Raw genomic sequence first — 24,491 nt, 5'->3', positions numbered from 1 at the left:
CAAGCAATTATGCAAAACTAGAGATGAGGATGTCTTCAGATTAATGTGGTGCAGTGAATTCTCAATGTGACGTAATACTTTTCGAATGGATCATCCTAAAAAAGCTCCAGTGTGCTCCACACATGAGATTATATGTAAGAGTGATGGCAGTTATTTTTGGATTCTTCCAGAGCACCTCAAGTATATAAATAGATAATTTTTCCAATTAAAAAATAGTCCTCGAACTTTTGTCACTTCTCTCACTACATGAAAATCCTAAATTTGTATAAAAAAAATTTGTTGGGCCTGGCCCGTCGAATTTTAAAATCCAATACTCCGCGGCCCGTGGACCACGTTTTCATCTTCTCTTTCTCTCACTCTTTTTCTTTCTCTCTGCCTCTCTCACTGTTATCGATCGATCGACCTCTCGCAGTCTCTCTCTCACAATCTCTATCTCGGTCGACCTCGCCCTCTCTCATTGTCATCGATCGATCTATCGACCTTTCACAGTTTCTCTCTCACGGTCTCTGTCTCGGTCGACCTCGCTCTCTCTCTCTCTCTCTCGATCGATCGACGTTTCCATCGTTTTCTCATAGTTTCTATCTTGATCGATTGACCTTACTTTTTCACTCTCTCTCTCGATTGATCGACCTCTCCATCGATCGATTGACCTCTCCATCTCTCTCTCACAGTCTCTTTCTCAAGCAATCTTTCTTTCGATCTGTCTTCCTCTATAGATCTCATATCCCACTCTATTTGATCGATCGATCTCGATCTAGATCTGATCCTCGTTCTCTCTGTATCTCATTTATATATGTATCTCATCTATGAATTTTAGCAAGGAAGAAGAAGATACTATCGTCAAGCTACACGAAATTTTGGGGAACAGGTTGGTATCGATTACTTTATAATAAAACTATTTAAATTTTCCAAAATTGAATTTTAGTGAAATTTTTTGCAATAATAAACTTACAATGCATACAATAAAATATCGGAAAAAAAATTGAGATTATCTATATTCAAGATTTGGATATTCTAATCATATATAGTAAGCCACTTGAAAGTCAAATTCCAATCTAGTCACTCGAACAATTTTTATGTCGCCTCGATGAGTTTAATCTATGATTCTAAAGCTGTAATTAATCTCTCTTTTAGACTAAGATTCTGCAATATCACAGGCATCCACATCTGCAGTTTGCAGTGATTAGATTTTCCATGATTTTCAGGTGTCCAATTTCTTCACAAGGTTAATTCAGAGGGTTTCTCTAAAGAGTTATCAGCAGGCCCGTAGTGAGGTTTATGCTACCCAAAAATTCCTGGAGAATTTCTGTGGTGACCAGGTAAATGAAGAGAATAGTTGAGTGAAATATCAATATATCAATATTTTATAGCTAAATAAGTTGTGCTTGCATCCGTAGGTGTTGGAGAACTTATAACAAAAATATAAGATGAAGATGTGTTTCATGGAAACTTGTTTTTAGACTTTTCCCCATTCAAGGTTCTTTATGTCAATTCATGTATTTATGTGTTGGAGGTGCCCAACCTAGTTGGTGGTGGTGTTTACATATTATCACATTAGCTAGATATAGTCAAGCCCTCTTTATCAACTTTGCTTAACAGCGTTACGTATCATGCACGTGTAGAATAGTTCTATTTTTTTCACTTTGTCTTCTCCCACTTTGATTTATATCAAGCCATGTTACACATGAACAAAGTGATGGCCAATTTTATTTTATCCAGTGAACATCATTCAGTAGTAAACTCTATTATGACTTTAATGAAGTTGTTTTTTTTTCTACTGATTTGTCAGGCTCGTTTCTTGGCAAGGTCTTTTGCGATACCTAGGAATCATCTCGGGCAACAAAGTCATGGTTTCCGTTGGCCATATGGTCAAGTAAAGCCCAACTTCTTTAAACCTACTTAATTTTATCTTATTAACAGCTCTATTTTTAGGCTTTTATGAGAAGTATTTTTTTCTCCAGCAAATCCTGGAAAAAAATTGATGTTTGAATTCCTAAGGAAGACATGTATTTTTGTATTTCACCGCTTAATAGTAATTTGCATGTTTTTCATTCATTAATGATGCTTAGATAGACACATGGAAATACATACTATGGACTATGGAGTGCATTATACTCTTCTTTTTTTTTTTAGTACTTCATGTATTCTATTTTCACTAGGGGAATTTTTTTTTTTCCTGCATTCTTTTTCTTTGGGCCACTTCCTATATTATTTTGGCTGAGTGAGAAAGATGTGTTTTCAAAGGGTAGGTCTAACTGACAAGGAAAGTGTGCCTTTGTGGAATATGTACATGTACTCAAGCAAGGACAGCCAATAAAGAAAGAAACCCCAAAGCACTACTAATTGTAGAAGAACGATCCTCTTGTTCTGTTGCAAATGGAGTGATGTCTGACAAAGGTATATTTGTTCATCATATTATTGTCTATCTTCTCCAATTCTGTATTTTGTTTAATATATGGGTTTCAACTTATGGAGAGAGTGGAGAAAAATCTCTAGCTTGGTTGCATATGTTCAACAATTAGTTGGCTGCTTTTTTGTTATAATGGCAATTCAATTTTCTAAATACGATGAGTTTTATTTGAACATATATCTTAAAAGTTCCAAGTACACTTTCTATAATTTTTTGTTCCTCGTGTGACAGGGAATCCAACCTCTTTCAACTAATGACAAATCAGTATCATCCAGTAAACCCCTATTCCATATATTCTCTACATTCATGCTACCTCCTTCAAGAAATTCATAAAAATAGTTTCTTAATACTACTAAAAAAATTTGTTGGAAACTGGACTTACATGTATGTGCATTAAGGATTTTGCATGGCACTTATACTATTGTCCTTTTCATTTGTTGGTTTATGTTGAGCTATAGAACATTCTCTTTATAGCATCATTATTTCCCCCAGTAGGCAAGCTGTCACTAAAGTAGTGTGATATTAATTTACATGGGCTTTATGTGATCAATGCACAAAACTATGTTCCTGGTAGGGTGTTGGTTGGACAACGAGTATTCAACCTTTACTTAACCGCTGCAAATATATGAGCATAACCTCTAAGTTGGAAACTAGAATCCCTATGATTTCTTTTGAAGAGTTGGAGTTAAAATTAGTTTACTTGAGTTGTTTGGAGTTAAAACATTTTTGTATGTTTTTCAATCATATAGTTGTTCTAAATGTATTCATTTAAATAGTATATGTCAATCATTGTCCAGCATTGTTAAACTTATTTTTATTTAAAATCCTTGATTTGAGTTTCAACCATTTAAATTAAAATGTCCTTCAGTAAAATCTGTGATCGCAACCTTATGATTAGAATGGTCTGCTGCTAGCTACTAATATAATGAAGTAAAAGGTGAAAAAACCACTTGAATGTTTGGTCTCATTGAGGATGAGGGCCGAAAGTCTATAAAATATAAATAGGTATGTTTAAGCATGTTATAGGCACTTAATTATTTGTCCAATTTCCAACTTAGAAATCATAATTCCACTTCTTGACTTGAGCATTAGTACTGGAGTTTCTTTGGCAGCTACTCTGCCCTCTATTGTCATTCATGAATTACAATGAATTGTTTCAAATCTGATTCATGGTTTGAGTTATTTCTAAAGGAGTACATTCTCCTGGCATAACATGCGAACTCTTCAGGTAACAAGCCATGTATTCATACATATTGTATAGAGCATGATATTCTCCTCTCCGAAGCAACTGTTTTGACTCTATTTTAACATGTGTATCAGGAATGCTGTGAAGGCTGTGGGGGGCAAGGTCTGAAGACAGAAAACCGTGTTGGTCATCTCAAAAGTGAACTTGATGTGCAATTGACCTTTGAAGGGACAATAATATTCTAATGCAACAGGTAATAGAGAATAATTTATGCTTGTTTGTGTGTGTGTGTGTGCCCTGCGTGTGATCGTAGGGACTAGCTCCATCCCAGAAGGGACGCGAATACCCTGCTCTATAAAAAAAAAAGAAACAATTCTCCATCCTCAGTCACTTTGGTGAGCCTCATTCCTACACTCAATCTGTGCCCAAGTCCATCAATCTTTCCATTTCTTTAACTAAATGATCCTTATTGTCTACGAGGGTTTGTACTATTTTTTTATATGCGTAAAGCTGGACTTGAATGCACAACCTCAAAGTTGTTTTGCAATGTGGGTTTGAACATTAATTCAAGGTTTCTTGATATAAATATTTATAGAAATTATATTAAGCAAGGTATATAAAGTTTCCTACTATTCGGATCACCTATCTTCCAAGTTTTATGGTGTAGGAAGGATTTCAAGAATACTCTTAGCAAAAGTTTTAAAATTTGGTTGGAGAGCCATTTTCCACCCAAAAACGTCCTAGAACATGTGACACCACTTCAAGTCCATTGAAATCTTCAATTTTGGCCCATCAAGACAGAATTTTTAGTCCATACTTTACCAAAAAAAAATTAAGTTGAGAGGTTTCTTTCTATACCTTGGGTAGTTTAGAGGTTTCTCTAAAAAACCTTGACAAATTTCTTGGTTTTCTTTCTAAAACCTTACCCTTCTTCCTCTCTCATCTATGTCTTATTTTCTTTTTTGATGATCATCTGTTAGCTATCATTTGGTAACAAAGTAATCTCATCTTTACTTCTATCATATTGCCAAGTTTGCAAGTCTAAATACAACATACTTAGGTTCACATTCACTTTTTAGGTATGAAGATGAACCATTTTTCATTTATTATTGAATGTTTTATTTTACTATTAATTGTTATTTAATTTTGACCCATCTGTTAAGAATTTTAGTTCCTCATTCTGTACTGATTGGTTACCTGTTATTGAATTCTTTTTGTTTTACTATTGATTGGGTTCACATGCACATTTTAGGCATTTCATATAGGTAGTGACTACATGTCCCATGATTGAATACCCAGATTGAACTAGATTTCATTCTACCTACCCCAAACATATAGGTATTGGCCACATGTCGCATCTTATTTGCCAGTCCAGACAACAAAAGACCACCCAACTTAAAGATACAGACTTCACTCCTTCGTTGCTATAGTTTTCAGTAGCATTCTTCTTACTGGTTTAGCTATTGTTAGTCCTTTTGTACTATTTTATTCTACTAGGTGGTTAATTGCTCAAGATATAAATGTTAAATCTGTCATCTCGACTCCAAGGGATTTTCTGAAATATCCTTTTAAATTGATCTATATAAACGTGCTCACACAGTGTGTGTGTGGGGGGGGGGGGTGGTGTGTGTGTGTGGGGGGGGGGGGGGTTACTGTATGAGTGAGTAGGTGTGTGTGGGTGGGTGGGTGGGTGTAGCTGGGTGTGTGTGTGTCACTATGCGCTAATGTCGTGTTCGTGTTATAGTTTGGAATGTCTTCCAATGCATCTTATGTAATTAAAATATATAATTAGGTGCATTAAACTCTCTTTTTATAATTTGAATTTGCAGGTGATCTTCATTGGAAAATTGTATCTGTTTATATCAACGGAACGGGTCAGGTGAAATTCTCTATTCAAACCCAAGTTTAAAACGATGTGAAACATTTAGACCTTCTTAAGATTATAAATATGAACTTTAAAATCATCTTTTACTTATTTGTCATTTTAACAAATTGGTAAGGGAAGAATCTTGAAGGAAGGCAACATAGTTGCAATTCTTGGGTTCGGTTCTGTAGTTCAGCAATGTATGGAAGCTGCAAACATGCTTAAATCTTGCATTATTAATGTGACGGTCGAAGATGCTCGGTTCTGCAAACCTTTGGATGCAAAGCTCATTAGAAGATTAGCTAAAGAACATGAGATCCTAATTACAGTGGACGAAGGTTCTATTGGAGGGTTTGGTTCTCATGTATCTCACTTCTTAAGCTTAAATGGTCTTCTAGATGGACCTCTAAAGGTAATTTTTCGTACTTCAATTTTTCAGGCTTAAAATGTTTTTTTTGGGTCTCAATTCTGATTCTATTTGGTACTTTTTTATAGTTAAGAGCAATGATCTTCCCAACAAATACATTGAACATACCCGCAAAAATTAGATTGAAGAGGCAAGGCTGTCTACAAAGCATATTTTTTGTAAAACTGATTTTGTTTGATCTTGAGAGCTAAGATCTAGTTCCTAAAGGGTTAGAAAACCCAACATTTGGTATCAAAGCTGTGGTTGTGCGCTTGTTTTCAATTGAAATCGGTGGACTACATAAATTGGTTAATGGGTGTGTTCTTGGTAGATTCTAGTTGAAGACAAGGGGCATTTGGGTCTTTTCATGTTGCTAGTTGGGGTCTAGGTATAAAAGGCATCACGAGCATTTGCTTCTGATTGTATTTTATTTCTAAGCAATTATATGACTCTATTTCATTTGTTAGTGCCCAATTGCTTCTATTAGAGCTTGTTTAATAATGAAATTTCAATTTATAATATGAATTTTGAGTTGTTTAGTTTAATTTGGAGTTTGTTTTATGATTTTCTTTTATTTTTTTTATTTTTCTGATTTTTGTTATTATTATTTCGTTTATTGTGATTGATGAATTAGAGGATCGTGCTATTGTTTGTTAAACCTCCAAATTTGACAGTCATACTCTATGGATTTTTTTTTGTTTTGTTTTAAGTTCATTCTCAAATAATTTGATAATCCAAGGCTGTCAAAAAAAAAAAAAAAAAATTCTACAAGCAAATATTTGATGGGAGAGTCCATCAAATTTCTCAAAATTTGATGGGCTAAGACCGTCAAATATGGGTTTTTTCACATAGTGATCTCTTCTTCCTCTACTCCCCTTTGACATTTTCTTTGTAATTTTCACTTTTTAATTAGGTTTTATTTTAGCAACTTCTGTAATTTATCAAGGAGATAGTGTATGTTGTAGAATGTCCACGAAAAGGTACCAACGAATTTGACCTCCAAAGGTTAGGAATTCAATTTGGATTTTTCAAATAACATGTGGACAAAATTTTAGTCAATTTAAGACCCAATCTACTATCTCTATTAACTTCAAGGCTAATAAAAACACAACATAATAAGATTGCATTCCAATTCTTCTTTTATTAGATGTAGGACAAAACCAAAAAAGAAGACAAAAAAACACGACTAAACAAAGGGGTTATTTCCAAGGAACACAACGGGATTTTCTAAATTCACACCATTATAATTCCAAGAACTGTTAACAGGAAATAAAAATTCCCTGCTTTAAGTTACATATTTAATTCTAAAAACGATAATATACTTACTTAGAATTAAAATTAACAGCAAGCTCAAATTGGAGATTCACACCTTTATTTTGAGAAACTATTGTCGACGTGCCAGATCCAAACCATCGATGGAAACAGACCATAACATTTTATAAAAGATATTGAAATATGTAATATGAATTTTACAAATGAATCAATGAAATAAATACATTAAAAACAAAACCAATAACTTAACATGATACAACCTTTCAAGAAAGAACTTTTTCTTTAGTTCTTCACAAGGCTTGCTTTTGGCATTTTGTCCAAGCCACTGCATATGACAAATCATCTACAACTTGGAATTCTTGGAACCTTTCAATGTGGAATTAATATAAGAGTTACACCTTTTGTTTCTCATTTAACCAAGGATGATCACCAATAGTATCCATTATGATTTTATGTCTCAAGTTCATACGTTTTTGAGAATCTTATCAGGCATGAGAACCCGTAAGGTGACCGCTCACCTGTCGGGCATAAGTAACAACGGCTTTTGCCCATCTCTTGATCTCCATCTTCAGTTTTTCTGAATCCAAATCCTTCAGTGAACTTGCTGGTTCGATTGTTATCTCCATATACGAGAAGCACCTATCGAAGCCATGGTATCTCCGCTTTGAATCACCACCCTTAACGTCTCCCCCACTTGCAGCCAGAGCCCGTCCTACAGACATGGCTGTCTTAAGTATTCGCTTTTTTGATGCTCAATTTGATTGGTTTTTTTTATTGAAATTAGCTGATTTATAAGGTTTATAGAGAGGAAAAAAACCCGTGTTTCTCTACGGGGAAAAAGCTTTGAAACCCTCTTCTCTACGCGTGCATCAGAAAAATTCCCTTGAATTGACTTTTCAGTTCTCTATGGTCTAATTCCTATGGTCAATAATTACAGTCTATAGTACCCCTCAATTGGCTGTCCTCACTACTGTTACAAAATTCTTCAATCAAAAAATTCGGGGTAAAAAAAAAAATTACCAAATACGGGTTCAGCTAATTTATTATCAAATCAACAAAATTATTCATCAACTTACCCATCAATCAATGAATAAGGTACAAATTTTATACTTCCACCTTAACATTTTTATCTCCTTTGAGTTATTTTCATGACCTATTTTTTTTTTTTTTTGTGTGAATTACTATTTTGTGAGTTGAAAATGAGTGATCTCACTATTCATTTTAATTATTAAATTGTGAATAATTATAATTTTCTTTTATAAAAAAAATTAAAATAAAATGACTATTTTGCAGACCTAAAATAAAATTATCACCTTAAAAACCTTTGAGTTCACATTTTGATAATTAAAATGAACAATAATTCAGAATCATAAATTTGTCAAAAGATAATCACTTTTTCGTAAATATCTCTAAATTTAGATACCACCAATCACAAAAATTAAAAATTCGATACCAAGATTTAGTTTGATTAGTAATATCAAATCATACATTTTGTTTTTTCAAATGTATATTAACTTAGATGGGATAGAAATGAGTTGGAATTTTCATAAATAAATTTATAGAAAAAGGCAAACAAAGATTTGTTGTTTAGAGATCTATGTGGCATAGGCACGACGTCAGGTGTATTAAATGAGCAAGAGTGATGGGTTAGTACATAGAAAATTTGGGGAGTAATTCATAACAAATTAAGTGCTTAATTTTAGTATGTTTTCAAAGCACATGGCATCATGTCATTCGTTAATCAACTTATCATATAAATATGGAAATGGCAAATCTTTATTTGAAGAAGGTTGAGCCAAATGACTAGAAATTAGAGTGGCATAAAGTGTGTGCCACATGACATGTTTTCGTGCACCCATAGATCCAGATCGAGAAGCACTCCACATCAAAATTGGACCAATACCATTTCTGGGTTAAAAGCAAATCAACATTTGACTTCAATTAGGCTGCTCATTTGTATACAGTATCCATGGTATATAAGATGTAGTCTTATAGATCATATCCTTGACTTTAATTACAAAATAAAACCATGTGCGTAGTTTTGTACACGGTTGGTTTTGAGACATTAAGGGGCAACCTTAAAACTTGTCTTCCAAGTAATTTGTAATTTGATTTGATTTGGTCTTTGACAGGGAAAAAATTTGTAGCTTCTCATATGATTTTTAAATTCATTCGATATCGAGATGTATCGTCCAAGTTAACTCGATATCAGAGTTGAACGAGATCAACTCACAAAGTCATTTTTTGATAGAGATTTACAAGTTACGTTCAATTTTTTGATTTGTCTCACAAGACATCTCAAACGTATCGAAAAACTCATTCGAGACGACTTGGTATCAAAGCTGAACGAGACGAGACGAGATACCAAGTTTAAAAACCATGATATGGAAGAACTATTTCGGTGTGCTATTGCTTGCATGAACTTCAAAAGAAAAAAAATAAATAAATTCGACCAAAATGTTCAGGCCTCTTAAAGCACGAGTACACAACTAATCCTTGGCATCCTAGAGTGCCCCCCACACCCCCCATAGTTTATGGGATAAATCCCTAAGTATGGCCCATCAGAAGGGTGATCTGCACTTAAGAACTAAGCTTCCTGAGATGTAGTCCTGGCCATCTCGCCAACCCTTTGGGGGTTCAACTTCTTCCAAGATAGTTACATCACAATCAAACTTCACCATCAAACAGTGATAGGTGTGGGCCCATTGATGATACATTAAAAGAGATACCTATATTTACTGAGTATTAGTCTTAGGGGATAATTCTCCTCATCACCAATGTATACCTGATGATCCAAGTAGTGTTAGTTTTCCCCATTGTAAACTTTTCATGGTTGGCGAAATTCCATTAGGTTAGGTAGCGATTATTTAATGGTTATTAGCAAATGGGTTTTTTCCACGTGGCAAAATCTGACGTGCAATAGATCACCTTAAGTTCGGTCATTCTTAAGGTAGGACGCAACATGCAATGGATCACCTTTTGATGGCTGCCGTAGTGAAAACGGGTAAAATATAATTTAAAAAAATAGAAATTTAAAAGTAGAGACAAAGAACTAAGAAGGAGAGAATAGAAGAGTTTATTATTTTTATCATTGGATTTTTGCCCATCGTATCCCAAGTTCGTGGCCTATAGGTTAATCTATTAGTTTAGGGTGTGTTTCGTTTTAAATGTAGAACTTGATTCCCATTTTGATTATGGATTCTGAGAATTAGATTATAAAAGATGATTTTCAAAATCTTGAATCTCATTTTGTTACAATGTTTTTGAAAATTATTTTTACAATCCAAAATGAGAAGTTCATTTCGCTAACATTATTTTAAAAATCAATTTTATGAAAAGAGTTATCTAATTACACATTTTCAGATTGAATAAGAATAAAAATATATTACCCAGAGATTGTACATGAGGAGTATTTGGTAGAAAGTCTCAAAGAGTCCTAGAAAGATATTGAAGATGATGATCGAACTAGTGTGTGACTATTAAGACATCTTTGTTGGAATTATTATTATTATTATTATTTTCGTAATTAAAATTATTTTGTGGTCTTTTCACATATACAAATTTTATATAAATACTGGATTGTAATTTGTTCAAAACATTAAGGATAAAATTGGAAATCATGCTAGTGGTCTAGCATTGGTTACCAACATCAAATATGATGGGTTAGTGAACATCCTATCAAAATTTAAGTAGTATTCACCTAATACTAGAATTCTACGATGGGTAGAAAATCTAGTATCCTCTATTATAAATAGGTGGCCGTCCCCCCCTCTCTACACACAGATTATTTTATTATTGAGATAGAAGGTTCCCATCACCAAAGTGTAGGTAGAGTTGGGGTAGTGCACCTATTCTTCGCAGATCAAGATCAAAGTGTTCTTTACGGATTATCGGAAAAGCGAATCCAGGTATTTTACGATTATTGTTTTTCGATTTCGATTATTCTATTGTTTGTTCAAGATCAAATCCTAGATCCATGAATATCATGTTTATTGTATTTTCCCAACAATCTTCGCCTAGTCCTACAAAATATGCCCGACTTAGACACTGATCTCGTCGTTCTCAAGCTACCAATCATTCTTGGAAGTAAGTCGATCAAGTAAAAGTTGAGAAGATTTAAGTCAGAATGGACATTCATGATTAAAGATGAAGTAATGAAACCGTTTTAAACAAGTTTTCTCAGAATGTCTACATATCCTGAATGGCTAGCCAATGCCATTCTAGTATTGAAGAAAGATGGGAAAGTGCGAATGTGCGTTGACCATCACGATTTGAAAAAAGTCAACCTAAAGAAGATTTTCCACTACTGCACATTAACACTCTAGTTGACATCACAGCAGGGCATGGTATGTTCTCATTCATGGATGATTTTTCCAGCTACAACAAATAAGAATGACAAAAGATGACCAAGAGAAAATGACATTCATCACACCCTAGGGCACTTTTCATTATAAAGTCATGTCATTCAGACTCAAGAATGCTGAGGCAACCTACCAACATGCAATGCCAGTTTTATTCCATGACATGATCCACAAGGAAATGGAATTTTATGTGGATGACATGATCACCAAGTCTGGCCTGGAGGAAAACCATTCGATAAATTTGAGGAAGGTAGTTGATTAGTTAAAAAAGTACTGTCTGAGGCTCAATCCGACAAAATGCACCTTGAGAGCAACGTCAGGTAAACTGTTAGGCTTTATCGTCAGTAGAAGAGACATCGAGATAGATCCAGCGAAGACCAAGTACATCTCGAAATGAAGGAACCAGTATCAAAAAGAGACATTAGAGCATTTTTGGGCAGAATATAGTATATTAGCAGATTCATCACACAACTCACACCTATCTACGAATAGGTCTTTAAGCTACTTAGAAAAGATTCACCAAAGATATGGAATGAGGACTTCAGGAAACCTTTAACAAGATAAAGAAATATCTACTCAATCCACCGGTTTTGGTTCCCTCCATGCCATGACAACTTTTATTAATGTATATCTTGGTACAAGAAATTTCCATGGGCTGTGTACTGGGGCAACACAATAAGTCCAGTCAAAAAGAGCAAGTCATTCACTATCTCAGCAAGAAGTTCACCGATTATGAGGCAAGGTACTCGGCACTCGAAAAGATTTGTTGCGCGTTAGTCTGGGCATCTCAACGACTGCGCCATTACCTCCTCAGCTATTCAGCTATGCTCATCGCTTGAATGGACCTTCTCAAATATTTATTCGAGAAATCAATGCTGATAGGTCGCACTACAAAATGGTAATTTTTATTATCTGATTTTGACATCACCTATGTTACTAAAAAGGTCATTAAGAAACAAGCTATCGCCGACTACCTAGCGGAACACCCATTATCCAATTATGATCCATTAAGGACAAATTTCTTGGAAGAAGCCATCTTACTGATCGAAGTTGAAGACAATGATAAAGAGCAAAATTGGAAGATGTACTTCGATGGAGCTACAAACCAGAAAGGAAATAGAATAGGGACAGTTTTAATCAAATCTGACAGGTATTATGTCTCAATCGCCATCCGGTTAAAATTCCAATATTTCAATAACGAGGTAAAGTATGAAGCATGTATTGCAAGGCTGAAGGCAGCAATTAACTTGGAGGTGGATGAAATCAATGTATTCAGGGACTCAAGTCTAGTGATCTATCAGACAACTAGGGAATAGAAGACTCAAGAACAAAAATGAATCTCTTATGAATACCTTGAAGAGTTGAACTCAAACTTCACTAAGATCTCGTTCACCTATATGCCTCGAACCAAAAATCAGTTTGTAGATATACTAGCCATATTTGCTTCCATGATTAATATTTTAGAAGACCTAGTTATCTATCTTATCGAAATCGACGTCTAGGACGAATCAGTTTATTGTTTTCCAATAGATATAAGAGAAACCATGGTAGTCGAACATCATGGCATACTTTGAAGATCTAACCCTCCTGTCAGCTGTGATGGTAAATGAATAAAGAACCATTATGAAATTAGCAGGTCAATTCTTAAGTAATGGGACTTTATTCAAAAAATCGCATCACGAGATTTTCCTTAATTATGTCGTAGAAGTAAAGGCTAAATGATTGATCGAGACTGTACATGAAGAAGTCTGTGAACCTCACATGAATGGTCACATGTTCGTCAAGAAAATCATGAAAATGGGATATTATTAGATGACAATGAAAAGCAATTACTATCAGCACATTCGTAAATGCCATCTCTACCAGATCTATATCAATAAGATCAATGCTCCACTTTTAGAATTGAATAACATGACTACCCCTTGGCTTTTCTCACTTTGGGGCATGGACATCATTAGACAGATTTAGTAAAAATCTTCAAACGGATATCGTTTCATCCTAGTCGTTATTTATTATTTTACAAAGTAAGTAGAAGTAGCCTCTTATGAAAATATCACAAAGAGAAGCGTTTTGAAGTTCCTTAAGAACAATATCATTTGTTGGTATGGTCTTCCTAGCTGAATAATAATCGACATCGCCACAGATTAAAATCTTATGTGCGAAACAGATCTCAACCTGAAGGATCTATAGCTGAAGGATACTTGGCTGAGGAATGTCTCACATTTTGTTCAAGATATCTACATAATGTTGAGACAAGGTTCAATAGACCAATTAGAAATTACGATGATTGTGCGATAGGAGGTGTCGTTGCATTTCATTTGAGGGAATTGGAAAGAGAACAGGCACATCACTACATACTGTTCAACAACAAGAATGTTACGTGTTACATAGAGTAAGAGAATTTTGTTTGAATCATTAAAGTTATGCACAAGTGTACGTGATGTAATTTAGTTTTGTGATTGTGCAGACAACATATGCGTTCTCTTAGAATGCAGTTTTCACGCAAGAATTCTCATGAACTGCAGAAATTACAAAATGAAATGTTTACTAATTGGTTCAAGGATCATGTAAGTGAAATAGATTAAATATGATTATGACTCATTAGTTTTATCTTGGTAATGCATCAATATTAATTTTTTCGCTTCAATCAGGTGCAATTACTGAAGAAATCAAATAAAATCGTGTCAGATGAAATTGTGAGTTTAAGCTTAGGTCCGCAAAGTTTTGCAAAAAGATTTAAAGGGTATATTCAGAACGGTTTTAGATTTCGTGTATCGGATAACGAGAAGGGACGTAAAAGTCAAAATAGTGGTGTTGCAGTTACTGCAACTACTACAAGTTATGCAAGCGTTAGAGATAAAAGACCCGTTACAGGATCAATAATATATTATGGGCGTTTAACAGATATAATTGAATTGACATATTCTCATAATCTTAAGTTTGTATTGTTTAAGTGTGATTGGGCTGATGTTACGACAATGGGCAAAGGAATAAAGATTGATGATCATGGGTTTACTCTTGTCAACTTCACACGACTTTTATTTCAAGGAGATAAAGTCACAGATGAACCATTTGCACTAGCTTCACAACCACGACAAGTTTTCTATGTAGAAGATCCTGTTGATTTAGGATGGAATGTTGTTGTAAAGATTAAACCGAGAGATTTATATGACATGAATGAGGAAATTGTTAATGAGGAAGACGATATATGGGAGAACCATCCATTTGGTGATGGTTTTGATAGAAATATTTTTGAAGAGAGCAATGATGGTGATGTCAATTGGATTAGAGATGATGTACCGGGGGTTACTATCGATGCACCTCCCCACTTGTTATCTGAACCGCTTTCTCATTCAGTTGATGTTGTTGATGATGCAAATGATTCTGATTTTGAAAATCACTAAGGTAGAGCTCATATTTTGTAATGAATTATTTAATTTAAATGTTCATCGGTATATCAATATAATTGTTAAATTAATTATTTATTACTTAAATTTGTAATAAATATTTAATTAATTTTTATTTTGATTTCATATTTGTATTCTAACATTGTTTGTAAATGTAGATGGACTCACTTCAGCATGAGGTTGATGAGGTGTCTTCAGGAGTGCCCCCCAAGAGAAAGCGAGGTCTGACTCGATGCATTAATATATTTAATGTCGAACATAATCGAAGACCGGAAGTGCTTTTTAACAAGGCTGAACAAGCTTATGGTAAGCATGCTCAAAAGTTGTCTAGTTTTTGTGGTGTCTTGGCTAGAGACCTACATCTACTTAGATTAGATGTCCCATCATGGAAGAGAATTGATAAGGATGCCAAAGAACGGATGTGGCAGAGCGTTTTGGTATGTTAGATATCTTTAACAGAATTATGTAGGTTTTTTTATCGATATAATTTTATGAATTTTTTTATAATAGTTTTACATTTTTCTTTGATTTCTAGGAAAAATTTGTCATCGACTCTAAACATCGCAAGCATGTAATGAAAAAAATTAACAAGTTATGGAAGGACTATAAGCATAGACTGAAGGCTCGTATTTATAATGTATTTAATGATGATAGAATTCGAGTTCAAAACTGTCCAGATGATATTCCTCTTGAGCAATGGATCACATTGATTGATTTTTGGAATTCTGAATTGGGTCAGGTATATTTTGTATAAAAGAATTTAGTTTGTTAACGTTACATGTTGAGTTTTTAATTAATTAATTGATTTTGATATAGCATCGGAGTACTATTAATCGAGAAAATCGTTCCCACCAGACGATGCTTCATACATGTGGTTCGAAGAGTTTCTCACGTGTGCTTCATGAAGAGGTATATCAATCATATTAATATTCCATTAATTATAAATATAGTATTTATTTTGTTTGATATATTAGTTACATATGTAATTATACTAATCACTATTATGTTATTTTCTAATATGTGAATAGGAAAAGCAAAATCCAACGAAGGGTCGACTTAGCCGAGCAGAATTATTTATCAAGATCCACACCAATGCTGATAACGTTCCAATAGATGATGTTGCTGCTAAAAAAATTGTAAGTGCAAAATTACATTATTGAAAAATTTCAATTATTTACTATAATTAATCATTGTCAATAATTGTTAATTAAATTAATTATAATCATAAATATTTTTGTAGGATGAGATGAAAGAACTCATGAAAGATTTACCACCGGACTCTCAAGACATCATCGGACCGAATGACATATTTGCTAAGGTTATTGGGCCTGAGAAACCTGGCCGTGTTCGTGGGTATGGCTTGGGTCCGACTCCAACATCATTGTTTGGATCATCTTCTAGCCAAGGTGCCTCCTCATCCATAGATACCGAGGAGCTTATCATTTTGAAGGATAAAGTGAAAATTTTAGAAAATCAACTAATTGAAGTGGAGAAACAAAGAGAAGCTGATAAGGTCGAGGCTGCGCGACAAAGAGAAGCTGATAGGATGGCGCATGAGGAACTCAAACGTTTTTTTTATGGGAATGGAACGATTAGTAAGTATTTATTCTTATTGTTTAAGTTTTATAATAAAGTAATACAATGTAATTCATAATATACATATTTTTTTTTTGCAGTTTGAAAATTCGTACTCAGTTCCACATGACTCTTCTACCCAGCCTCCGGACGATGATTGATTTACCGTAACTTTTAAGAGTTACTCTTTCTTTTAATGTCTTTAGTAAACTACTTTGTCTTAAATACTAAGTAACATCAGTAATTTTTGGGGTTTTTTGAACTATTTCAACATAGGTAAGAATTACTTTTTTCACCCACATCATACTCTTTATTTTGGAATGTGTAAGGTACACATACACTAATATGTTAGTGTAAGACTTCATACACTTTTCCTATCTTTTATTATATATTTTTACTTGTTAGTAGTTCATATTTTTTTATTGTTAGTATCTCGTATCGCATATTTTATGTTTCTTACTATATTATTTTTTTTACTTGTTACTAACTCATATTTTTTTTGCTTATTAGGTAAACCTTTTTTAACTCCGCCAATGTAAAATTAAACATTTTACATTGCCGGTCCCAAGCCCGGATAAAGGAGGAGGGAAAAGGATAAAGAAATGAGTAGTTCGCTTGATGCACCTGGCCAAGAGGTAATTCTTTTATATAATCTTAAATAGAAGTTACTTTACTATTAGAACAATGATGTTTTTGTAGCTTTACTATAACTTAAGTTTGAGATCTTACATTAAAACTGTCAAAGGATGCCCAATTCCTAATACAATTATTGATTTTGTTCAAGGTATCCAATCTGTTGAGTTCAGATCTTTTGGTGTTCCAAAGGTGAGTGGAGTTAACCTATCATCAAAGATTGGTATTACATACATGTATAGTGAACTAGAAATAGACTGCTTGTTCTTCATTTGATTATTTGATTTTCAAATCATGGTGCAACAGTTGAACGAATCTTGGGGGAAATTGTTCATAGCAAACACATGGTTACACCAATTGATTATTTCCTATGCATTGGGGGTTTTGTAGGGAAGGTGTGTTTCTCTTACACATTTTTTCAATCTATATAAACATTTTGAATATTTTTGCTGTAGATGTTTTCTAAAGTTTGAAGTGATAAGGGTGATATTAGTACTTAACAATGAATTCTTTGGGACCACCCTCCAGGGTCTGTTGACCTAACTCAACCAATTGCACGTAGGACTTTTGGGGGGGGGTGTGCCCATGAGATTAGTCTCACCCGATGGGTGGGGATACCCTCGATAAGCACACAAAAAATGTGGGCAAAATCCTGGCTCCGCCCCTGGTTGGACATGATTTCATGAATTAGTGTGTTATAAGAAAAGTTGGAATGACAATATAAGTTCTTTTTTTTAAATGTTACCAAAATTATTTACCACCACCAAGCTATTCCTTTGTAATCTATTAAAAATCTACCCTATTCCTTATTTCCTAGCAATAATTTTTAATCTATTTTTCTTTCCGATGTACAGATGGATAAGGCGTCAATCATAGGAGATGCTGTGTCATACTTGCAAGAGTTGCAAATGCAAGCTAAGAAGCCAAAATCTGAAATAGCAGGACTTGAATCATCGCAAAAAGGCGTATCAGTTCCGGTTTCAATGTTCCTTCGAAAATCCGAAGAACACTCATATTGCAAACAATAAGTACCAAATTTGCATGAAAATAATTCAGGTATATAGAGATATCAAATACTTACAGAATTACTAAGTACCACCTTTTTTATATCTATATATTAAGGTGCATAAAATTTCCTTGTTTTATAGATGGATGTGTTTCAAGTGGAGGAAAGAGAGTTCTATGTGAGATTGGTTTGCAAAAATGGAGAAGGGGTGGCAGTAGCTCTTGAAAGTTAAAACCATGGAGTAAGTTAGATATCTTTTCTTATAGGTTAGTGGTGGACATAATGGACAAAAATTTAGGAAAACAGACAACCAGAAACTTACTTGATAATTGAAAATATTATAATGGATTATTGGGGTCATCTAAGTGTAAAACCATTGGAATTGACTTGGGTGTTTTAATGAGCAATAGCCATTTCAAAACTGGGTCTGTTTCTATGGATTGCTAAATTCAATGTTATAAGTCGCAGGTTCAACATAGGCCCCATAGCTCAATTACAGGGATGGAGCCAGGATTTTCTTGTAGTGGGGGCAAACTATGGTTAGTTGTATAGTTGAAGAACTTAAAGATGTGTATTGATCAAACTAACAAAACAATTTACGAGATAACAATAAGCAATTTATGAACAAAATGAGTATGGTAGAGATGTAGATGTTGGGATGGATGAGTTTTAAAGCTAAGAAAGGTAAAATCAGACCGAGTACATTGAGAAAATTTGGGAATAACATAATAGAAGATAAAATGGAGGAAAGTCAATTGAAATAAGATTCATTTGGTGATAATGATGATGGAGGTGGTGGTGGTGGTGGTGATGATGATAGAATACAATTTCTATGATAGTTGTCTTATATGATTGTATTTATGACTTAGATTCTAACAGAGCAAGAGGAAGATCTAAAGGAACATGGATTAAGGTAGCAAGATGGTTATGAATACCCTTGAATCAACAACAGACAAGGCTTTAGATAGAATTGAATGGAGGGTCAGGATTCATTCTGCTGATTCCAAAATTTTGGGGTAAGGTTTTGTTGATGATGACAGCGATTTTCTTATGATTTTAGTTATATGTGCCTGAAAAGAACTCTTTGAGCCAACTTTTCAGATGGAAGAGAAAATATTTGGCTGCTGTGTTCATCCTCTTCAACATGTCTTTACATCAGAAGCAATAATCACAAATGGTGTTCAATAAGGTATGTGGTAATTTGCAATCAATTAACTTTCATTATGAGATGCTGTAATTTTGTTATCGGTAAAAAATCTACTTTCTTTTTGTGTTTCCATTCAAAAGTTCAATCTACGCCCAATTATTCCAACTTAAAGTCCTCATATGTGCCGTAAGTTGGTTGTTTTGCCCCCATTAGTCTTTCCTTCAGGCTTTTGGCCATTCTTTACCTTAGCTCAATGATGGGTCTGAGGAGAATGGCTGAAAACCTACTGTCTGGGTACATACATCAAAGGATGGTCTGCCCCCATAATCTCTTTCTTGCTACCTCTTAATGTTGGACTTTCAAATATGGTTAGCCTTCAATTTGGTTTGGACCAGTGTGATCACCTCTTTTGGTCCTTCAATATTGATAATAAATATTAGGATTGCTCATTTTTTCTCATTCAATTCCTCAATCTATGGAACTAGGTCTGTGCAAGTGTATCATCCTAGCCTGTAAACATGAACGAACTGCTTCAGTGGAATGAACTTTACAGTGAGGGAGGATAATTATCTATACAAAAGGTATCATCTTTGTTCCCTTGGAGCTAGTGGGGCATGTATATAACATGAAAAATGACAACTACGTCAACAATTTGCATGGCTGACCTGCACTATTTCTGATTCAGTTTAATTTACATGCTATCGTCGACAACTGAGTCAGTCTGAAAAATGCCTTCTGTTATACATACAGTTAACCATAACCAAATTTTTGATAACGTGGTTGTTTCAAGCCCATGCCAGTAATAATAACTATTTCCTGTTATGTTCATTACAAGCTGGATTGGAAGATAAATAGTTCTAACCTTGTTCGTTTTACCAATGCAACACTACAATATGGTATGGGAAGTAAGACACCCATGCGCTCATCACGAACCCTGCTACATGCCTTTATGACTCCCATGAGAGATCCGAGAGGTTTGCTTCTTTTCATACCTCATCTTCATTTATTTATTATTTAAATCATTATCTAACTTAACTCATTCTATAAATAGCTCACTCTTAACTAATCAGATTACACCAAAAGAAGAAAGAAGAAAGAAGAAAGAAGAAAGAAGAAAGAAAATAATAATAAGAAGAAGCAGCCATGGAACTACAACTAGTTGCCAAGGTCTTCTTTTCACTTGCTTTGCTTTGTATATTAACTTTGTTTCTTCGTCTCTATAACGCACTTTGCTTAAAGCCTAAAAGGCTACGTTCAAAGCTCAAAAAACAAGGTATCGATGGTCATCAACCTTCCTTCCTCTATGGAAATATTCCTGAGATGAAGAAGATCCAATTGATGGTTCCAAAGGGCCCACAACAACAACCCATCACGAATCACGATTGTACTTTCATTATCTTCCCATATTTCGAGCAGTGGAGAAAAGAATACGGCAAAGTATTCATGTTTTCACTGGGGAACGTGCAACTGTTGTACGTGACCCACCCGGATGTGGTGAAGGAAATGAGCCTCTACACATCTTTGGATTTGGGGAAGCCAGCATACCAACAGAAGGAATGAGGGGCTTTGCTTGGACAAGGCATCCTCACCTCCAATGGTGCAATGTGGGCTCACCAAAGGAAAGTCATTGCTCCTGAGTTATACATGGACAGAGTTAAGGTAATTAAATAATAATAATAATAATAGAGAGATTCTATTGCCACACCTACTTTTGCTAACGCCACCCCAATATGCTTGCTCATTCTCAAGTCATGATTTACATATGAATTAGGGTGTTGTTAGCAAAAGTTGGTGTGACAATAGAACCTCTATAATAATAGGCTTTGTGCTTGTACTTTATTTTTTCTTCTTTAATTATGTTTACTAATGATATAGTTAATATAATTGAATAGCTATATATACTATTATTGTAGGGCATGGTGAACCTAATGGTGGAGGCAACCAACATTCTAACAAATTCATGGGAGACTAAAATTGAAAGTGAGGGTGGAGTTGCTGACATAAGAGCTGATATGTTGGTGAATGATGGAGAGGAGATTGTTAGGGAGTCTGAGTGCCCATATTGCAGAAGATTGTTTTGTGCACAGTGTAAGGTGCCATGGCATTCGGAGATGGTGTGCGAGGAATTTCAAAGCTTGGATGAGAATGACAGAGGAAGAGATGATCTTAAGGTCATAGAGCTTGCTAAGGATAACAAATGGATGAAATGCCCCAATTGCAAGTTTTATGTGGAAAAGAAAGATGGTTGCTTACATATCAATTGCAGGTTAGTTTGTTTTGATTAATTTATTTCCTGACTTACTCCCTAGCTATAGCTACTACATAAATATTGCATTCTCTTTTGCTGGGAGATTGGGCTTTAATTAATTTGATGATGTTCATACATATAAGTAAATTAAAAATCTTTTATGGTTGCAATTTGTTGCAGATGTGGATTTCAATTTTGCTATCGATGCGGATCCGAGTGGACTCAAACCCATAGATGTTAATTCGATCACAAGGGGAGCTTTGAGATTTTGAAGGATTATAGTTGGGGAACAATTCAAGGTCCAGTAATGTCAGTACCTTATTAAATATAAAACTATGTATGGTGGTGTGCCTTGGAAGATTAAGGTTGATGTTTTTATTATGTTTAATTTTCTTACTGTGCAAGGAACTAGTTCAATATTTTAATTTAAATAGGAAGCAAATATGTATCAAGTCAGTTTTCATTCCCAAGAGAGTTTCTATTGTTAATTTGTCCACATTAATCTCTATCAGACCTTGCCCTACCATGATTGAGTGATGTAGCATCATTGGTCCATTCTTTTTTATATGATATTTGGGGCCTTACTTCAATTATGGACTAGACCAAAGTCTCATGTAGGCACATTGTTACAGATTATTATTATTATTATTTTGTGATTTGATACAGCATCCAACGTGGATTGAACTAAAATCTAGATTTGAGCAGGCACGTGGATAGCGACAAGCTGTGTAACAAAGACACAGACATGTGCATAGGTGTCCTGCATTGATATGTTGATAGAAAACCATGACTTAGGTGTCCTGTATAATAGAGGTGTCGCATTTGTTTCTCATGATTTTCTCCAATGCATGACTTAGGTGCTAGACAAATATTTAAAAAGATGGACGTAGGTGCCCTGGAGATTGGAGATTATCTTGGTACTCTCTTTATTTCACTCTCTTCTTATCTCGCCTATATTTTATGCTGTCTTTTGCTTTAGTTCACCTTTTTTTGTGCTGTCATCTGTATCCCATTTGATTACGTTCAGCCATTGGAGCAATCTTTTCCGCAACAGATTTTGTTTGCACATTGCAGGTATGGAAAGACTTAAAAAGTTGTGTATTGTTTGAACTACTCAAAATAGGAATAAACAAACACTATAGTTTATTTCATTTGCTGGTACAGGTGCTTAATCAGGATGAGACACCTCTATTATACAGTTTAGTCTTCGAGGAAGGTGTTGTTAATGATGCTACATCAGTGGTACTTTTTAATGCAATCCAGACTTATGATCTCACTCACATCAATTCCAGCACTGCCTTGCATTTTGTTGACAACTTCTTATATTTATTTACCATAAGCACATTGTTAGGAGTGTTTGTAAGTCTCTCTCTCTCTCTCTCTCTCTCTCTCTTTCTTGTGTGTGTAAGATAAGCCTTCTTCTCTTTCTCTTGCAGAGTGGTCTACTTAGTGCATACGTTATTAAAAAATTATATTTTGGCAGGTTTGTTAATGACTCCACTGTTTACTTCTTATAGGCTATATCTTTAGAGTTATGTTTTTGTATTGGAAAATTTCTCTCTCTGTGTACCAAGTTAAATGTTGTTATCTTTACTTTTGGTACTTGGTATTTGGTAAAACAGTTTCCCTTAACATTTTAGGAGGTAAAAATTGTAGTGGTTACCCCGTAGACTACAGACTGTCTACCAGCCTCAGTGTAGCACATGTGGTGCATGTGCAAGAGAGTAGAACCTACCATTCTGTAAGGCTCCACCCTGTCTATGTATATCACATTTGGCACATCATCCTTGTAGTCTAACTGACACCACCTTCGTTTTTTTTTTTTTCCATAAAAGCTAAACTAAAACTTAGTAGCAATTAAATTAAAACTTGTTTGCAATATATGTTTCCCTACCCTCGCTCCCAAGTCCCCTCTTATACCACTCCCACTTTGTTCAACTAAGTTTGTAGTAAGACTGCTTCAACAATAACAAGTGTGAAATGGTGGACCCTCCTAATGCACCAAGTTTGAACTAGCCTTTTGGGGATTTGTTTGTTAATATTAAGACAATGAGATGAGCTCTAATCATTGACTGCATGTATCCTTTTTTCTCAGATCGAACACAATTAACTCCTATTAATTGTGACCAACCACAAGCCTTATCCAAATCTGTTTGTAGGAATATGGTCCTTTCAAGTCTTCCATTGGCGATAGTCAATGAGGTAGCTAGCAAGATGGATTTACATTTAGGGAATCTCCATGTACTTTATAAAAGGTTGCTCATTATTTAAGTTAGACACTTGGCAAGTATCTTGTCGATGAAGTTGAATGTTTTTTTACTAGATGGACTTGGTTGTAGTGGCACCCTTGAACTTTCAAATCAAGGTTATTAATGTGGGGTTGATTAATGTAGGAGTTGTTTTTATGACTAAGCTGGGATTGAACCATGTCCTGGTTAAACTAACTCCAAAAGGATAGGGATATGTGAGTTTGAAACTGGATATGGATAGATATGGAACCTTATGACATTGAGTGGTATTGCAGGTCTCTGTAGTATTGTAAGTCGAAATTGCAGGTTGATATGTTAAAATGTATGCTAAGTGGACAAATCGGGTAAATAAATAATTGCCATCTTGTTTGATTTTATCCATTTATTTGTTTCTTTGTATTTCAGGGTAATATGCCGAAAACAAGTGAGAGCATTCATTCACAAAAAGGTACAATGTGATTTTCTTTTACTTTCCATACTTCTGCATCACTTTCGCTAAATTGTTAATTAGATTACTTACCCAAAACAACGAACCTCACGATATCCAAGTATTTTGGTTGTATATGATTTATGGCTTTACCATTTTATTTTGCCAGAGTGAGCATGGAGATGGGGTGGAGTATGGGAGATGATTGGCTTCAAGTGCACACTAAATCCAAGAATCATATCACATTTGTTTATAATTCATAGAGTTGTCTCTTTTCTTATAGTGAAAATATTCGTGAAT

At 34.6% G+C, this 24,491-nt stretch overlaps 2 protein-coding genes and 1 long non-coding RNA gene across 24 annotated transcripts; all 3 read left to right on the top strand.

The window, feature by feature from the left end:
* Positions 1 to 1,941: 1,941 nt before the first annotated feature.
* LOC147410706 (uncharacterized) lies at positions 1,942 to 6,331 on the top strand. The gene is made up of 5 exons (XR_015179105.1): positions 1,942 to 2,397; positions 3,731 to 3,849; positions 5,426 to 5,475; positions 5,597 to 5,872; positions 5,956 to 6,331. It is a non-coding gene; the product is annotated as an uncharacterized LOC147410706 (long non-coding RNA).
* Positions 6,332 to 13,769: 7,438 nt separating this feature from the next.
* Positions 13,770 to 16,774, top strand: LOC147410705 (uncharacterized). The gene is made up of 9 exons (XM_086444982.1): positions 13,770 to 13,891; positions 13,967 to 14,066; positions 14,151 to 14,904; positions 15,065 to 15,343; positions 15,442 to 15,645; positions 15,723 to 15,815; positions 15,935 to 16,042; positions 16,147 to 16,501; positions 16,583 to 16,774. The coding sequence occupies exons 3-9, from the start codon at positions 14,677 to 14,679 to the stop codon at positions 16,585 to 16,587; spliced, it is 1,272 nt and encodes a 423-aa protein (XP_086301108.1). The 5' UTR covers positions 13,770 to 13,891; positions 13,967 to 14,066; positions 14,151 to 14,676; the 3' UTR covers positions 16,588 to 16,774.
* Positions 16,775 to 16,994: 220 nt separating this feature from the next.
* LOC147410704 (sodium/hydrogen exchanger 1-like) lies at positions 16,995 to 24,166 on the top strand. Of its 22 annotated transcripts, none has more exons than XR_015177512.1 (16): positions 17,003 to 17,116; positions 17,266 to 17,306; positions 17,421 to 17,509; positions 17,969 to 18,170; positions 18,263 to 18,361; positions 18,990 to 19,136; positions 19,222 to 19,309; positions 19,753 to 19,848; positions 20,178 to 20,241; positions 20,319 to 20,926; positions 21,181 to 21,533; positions 21,696 to 21,814; positions 22,373 to 22,432; positions 22,543 to 22,589; positions 22,680 to 22,874; positions 22,952 to 23,016. XR_015177512.1 is itself a non-coding variant. In XM_086439134.1 (15 exons), exons 12-15 carry the CDS (start codon positions 22,396 to 22,398, stop codon positions 23,030 to 23,032), a joined length of 243 nt encoding a protein of 80 aa, XP_086295260.1. In that variant the 5' UTR covers positions 16,998 to 17,116; positions 17,266 to 17,306; positions 17,421 to 17,509; positions 17,969 to 18,170; positions 18,263 to 18,361; positions 18,990 to 19,136; positions 19,222 to 19,309; positions 19,753 to 20,241; positions 20,319 to 20,926; positions 21,181 to 21,533; positions 21,696 to 21,814; positions 22,373 to 22,395; the 3' UTR covers positions 23,033 to 24,166. The 22 variants fall into 22 exon arrangements, 4 of the variants coding, with proteins under 4 accessions (XP_086295260.1, XP_086295234.1, XP_086295251.1 ...); XR_015177510.1 differs by having other exon boundaries at positions 20,174 to 20,241; positions 20,338 to 20,926; XR_015177506.1 differs by having other exon boundaries at positions 20,174 to 20,241.
* Positions 24,167 to 24,491: the final 325 nt, after the last annotated feature.

Source organism: Akebia trifoliata, chromosome 1 (genome assembly GCF_017979445.1).
Source record: "Akebia trifoliata isolate Shusen 1 chromosome 1, ASM1797944v1, whole genome shotgun sequence".
NCBI classification, from domain to species: domain Eukaryota; kingdom Viridiplantae; phylum Streptophyta; class Magnoliopsida; order Ranunculales; family Lardizabalaceae; genus Akebia; species Akebia trifoliata.
This window is presented reverse-complemented; position numbering and strand designations above follow the sequence as displayed.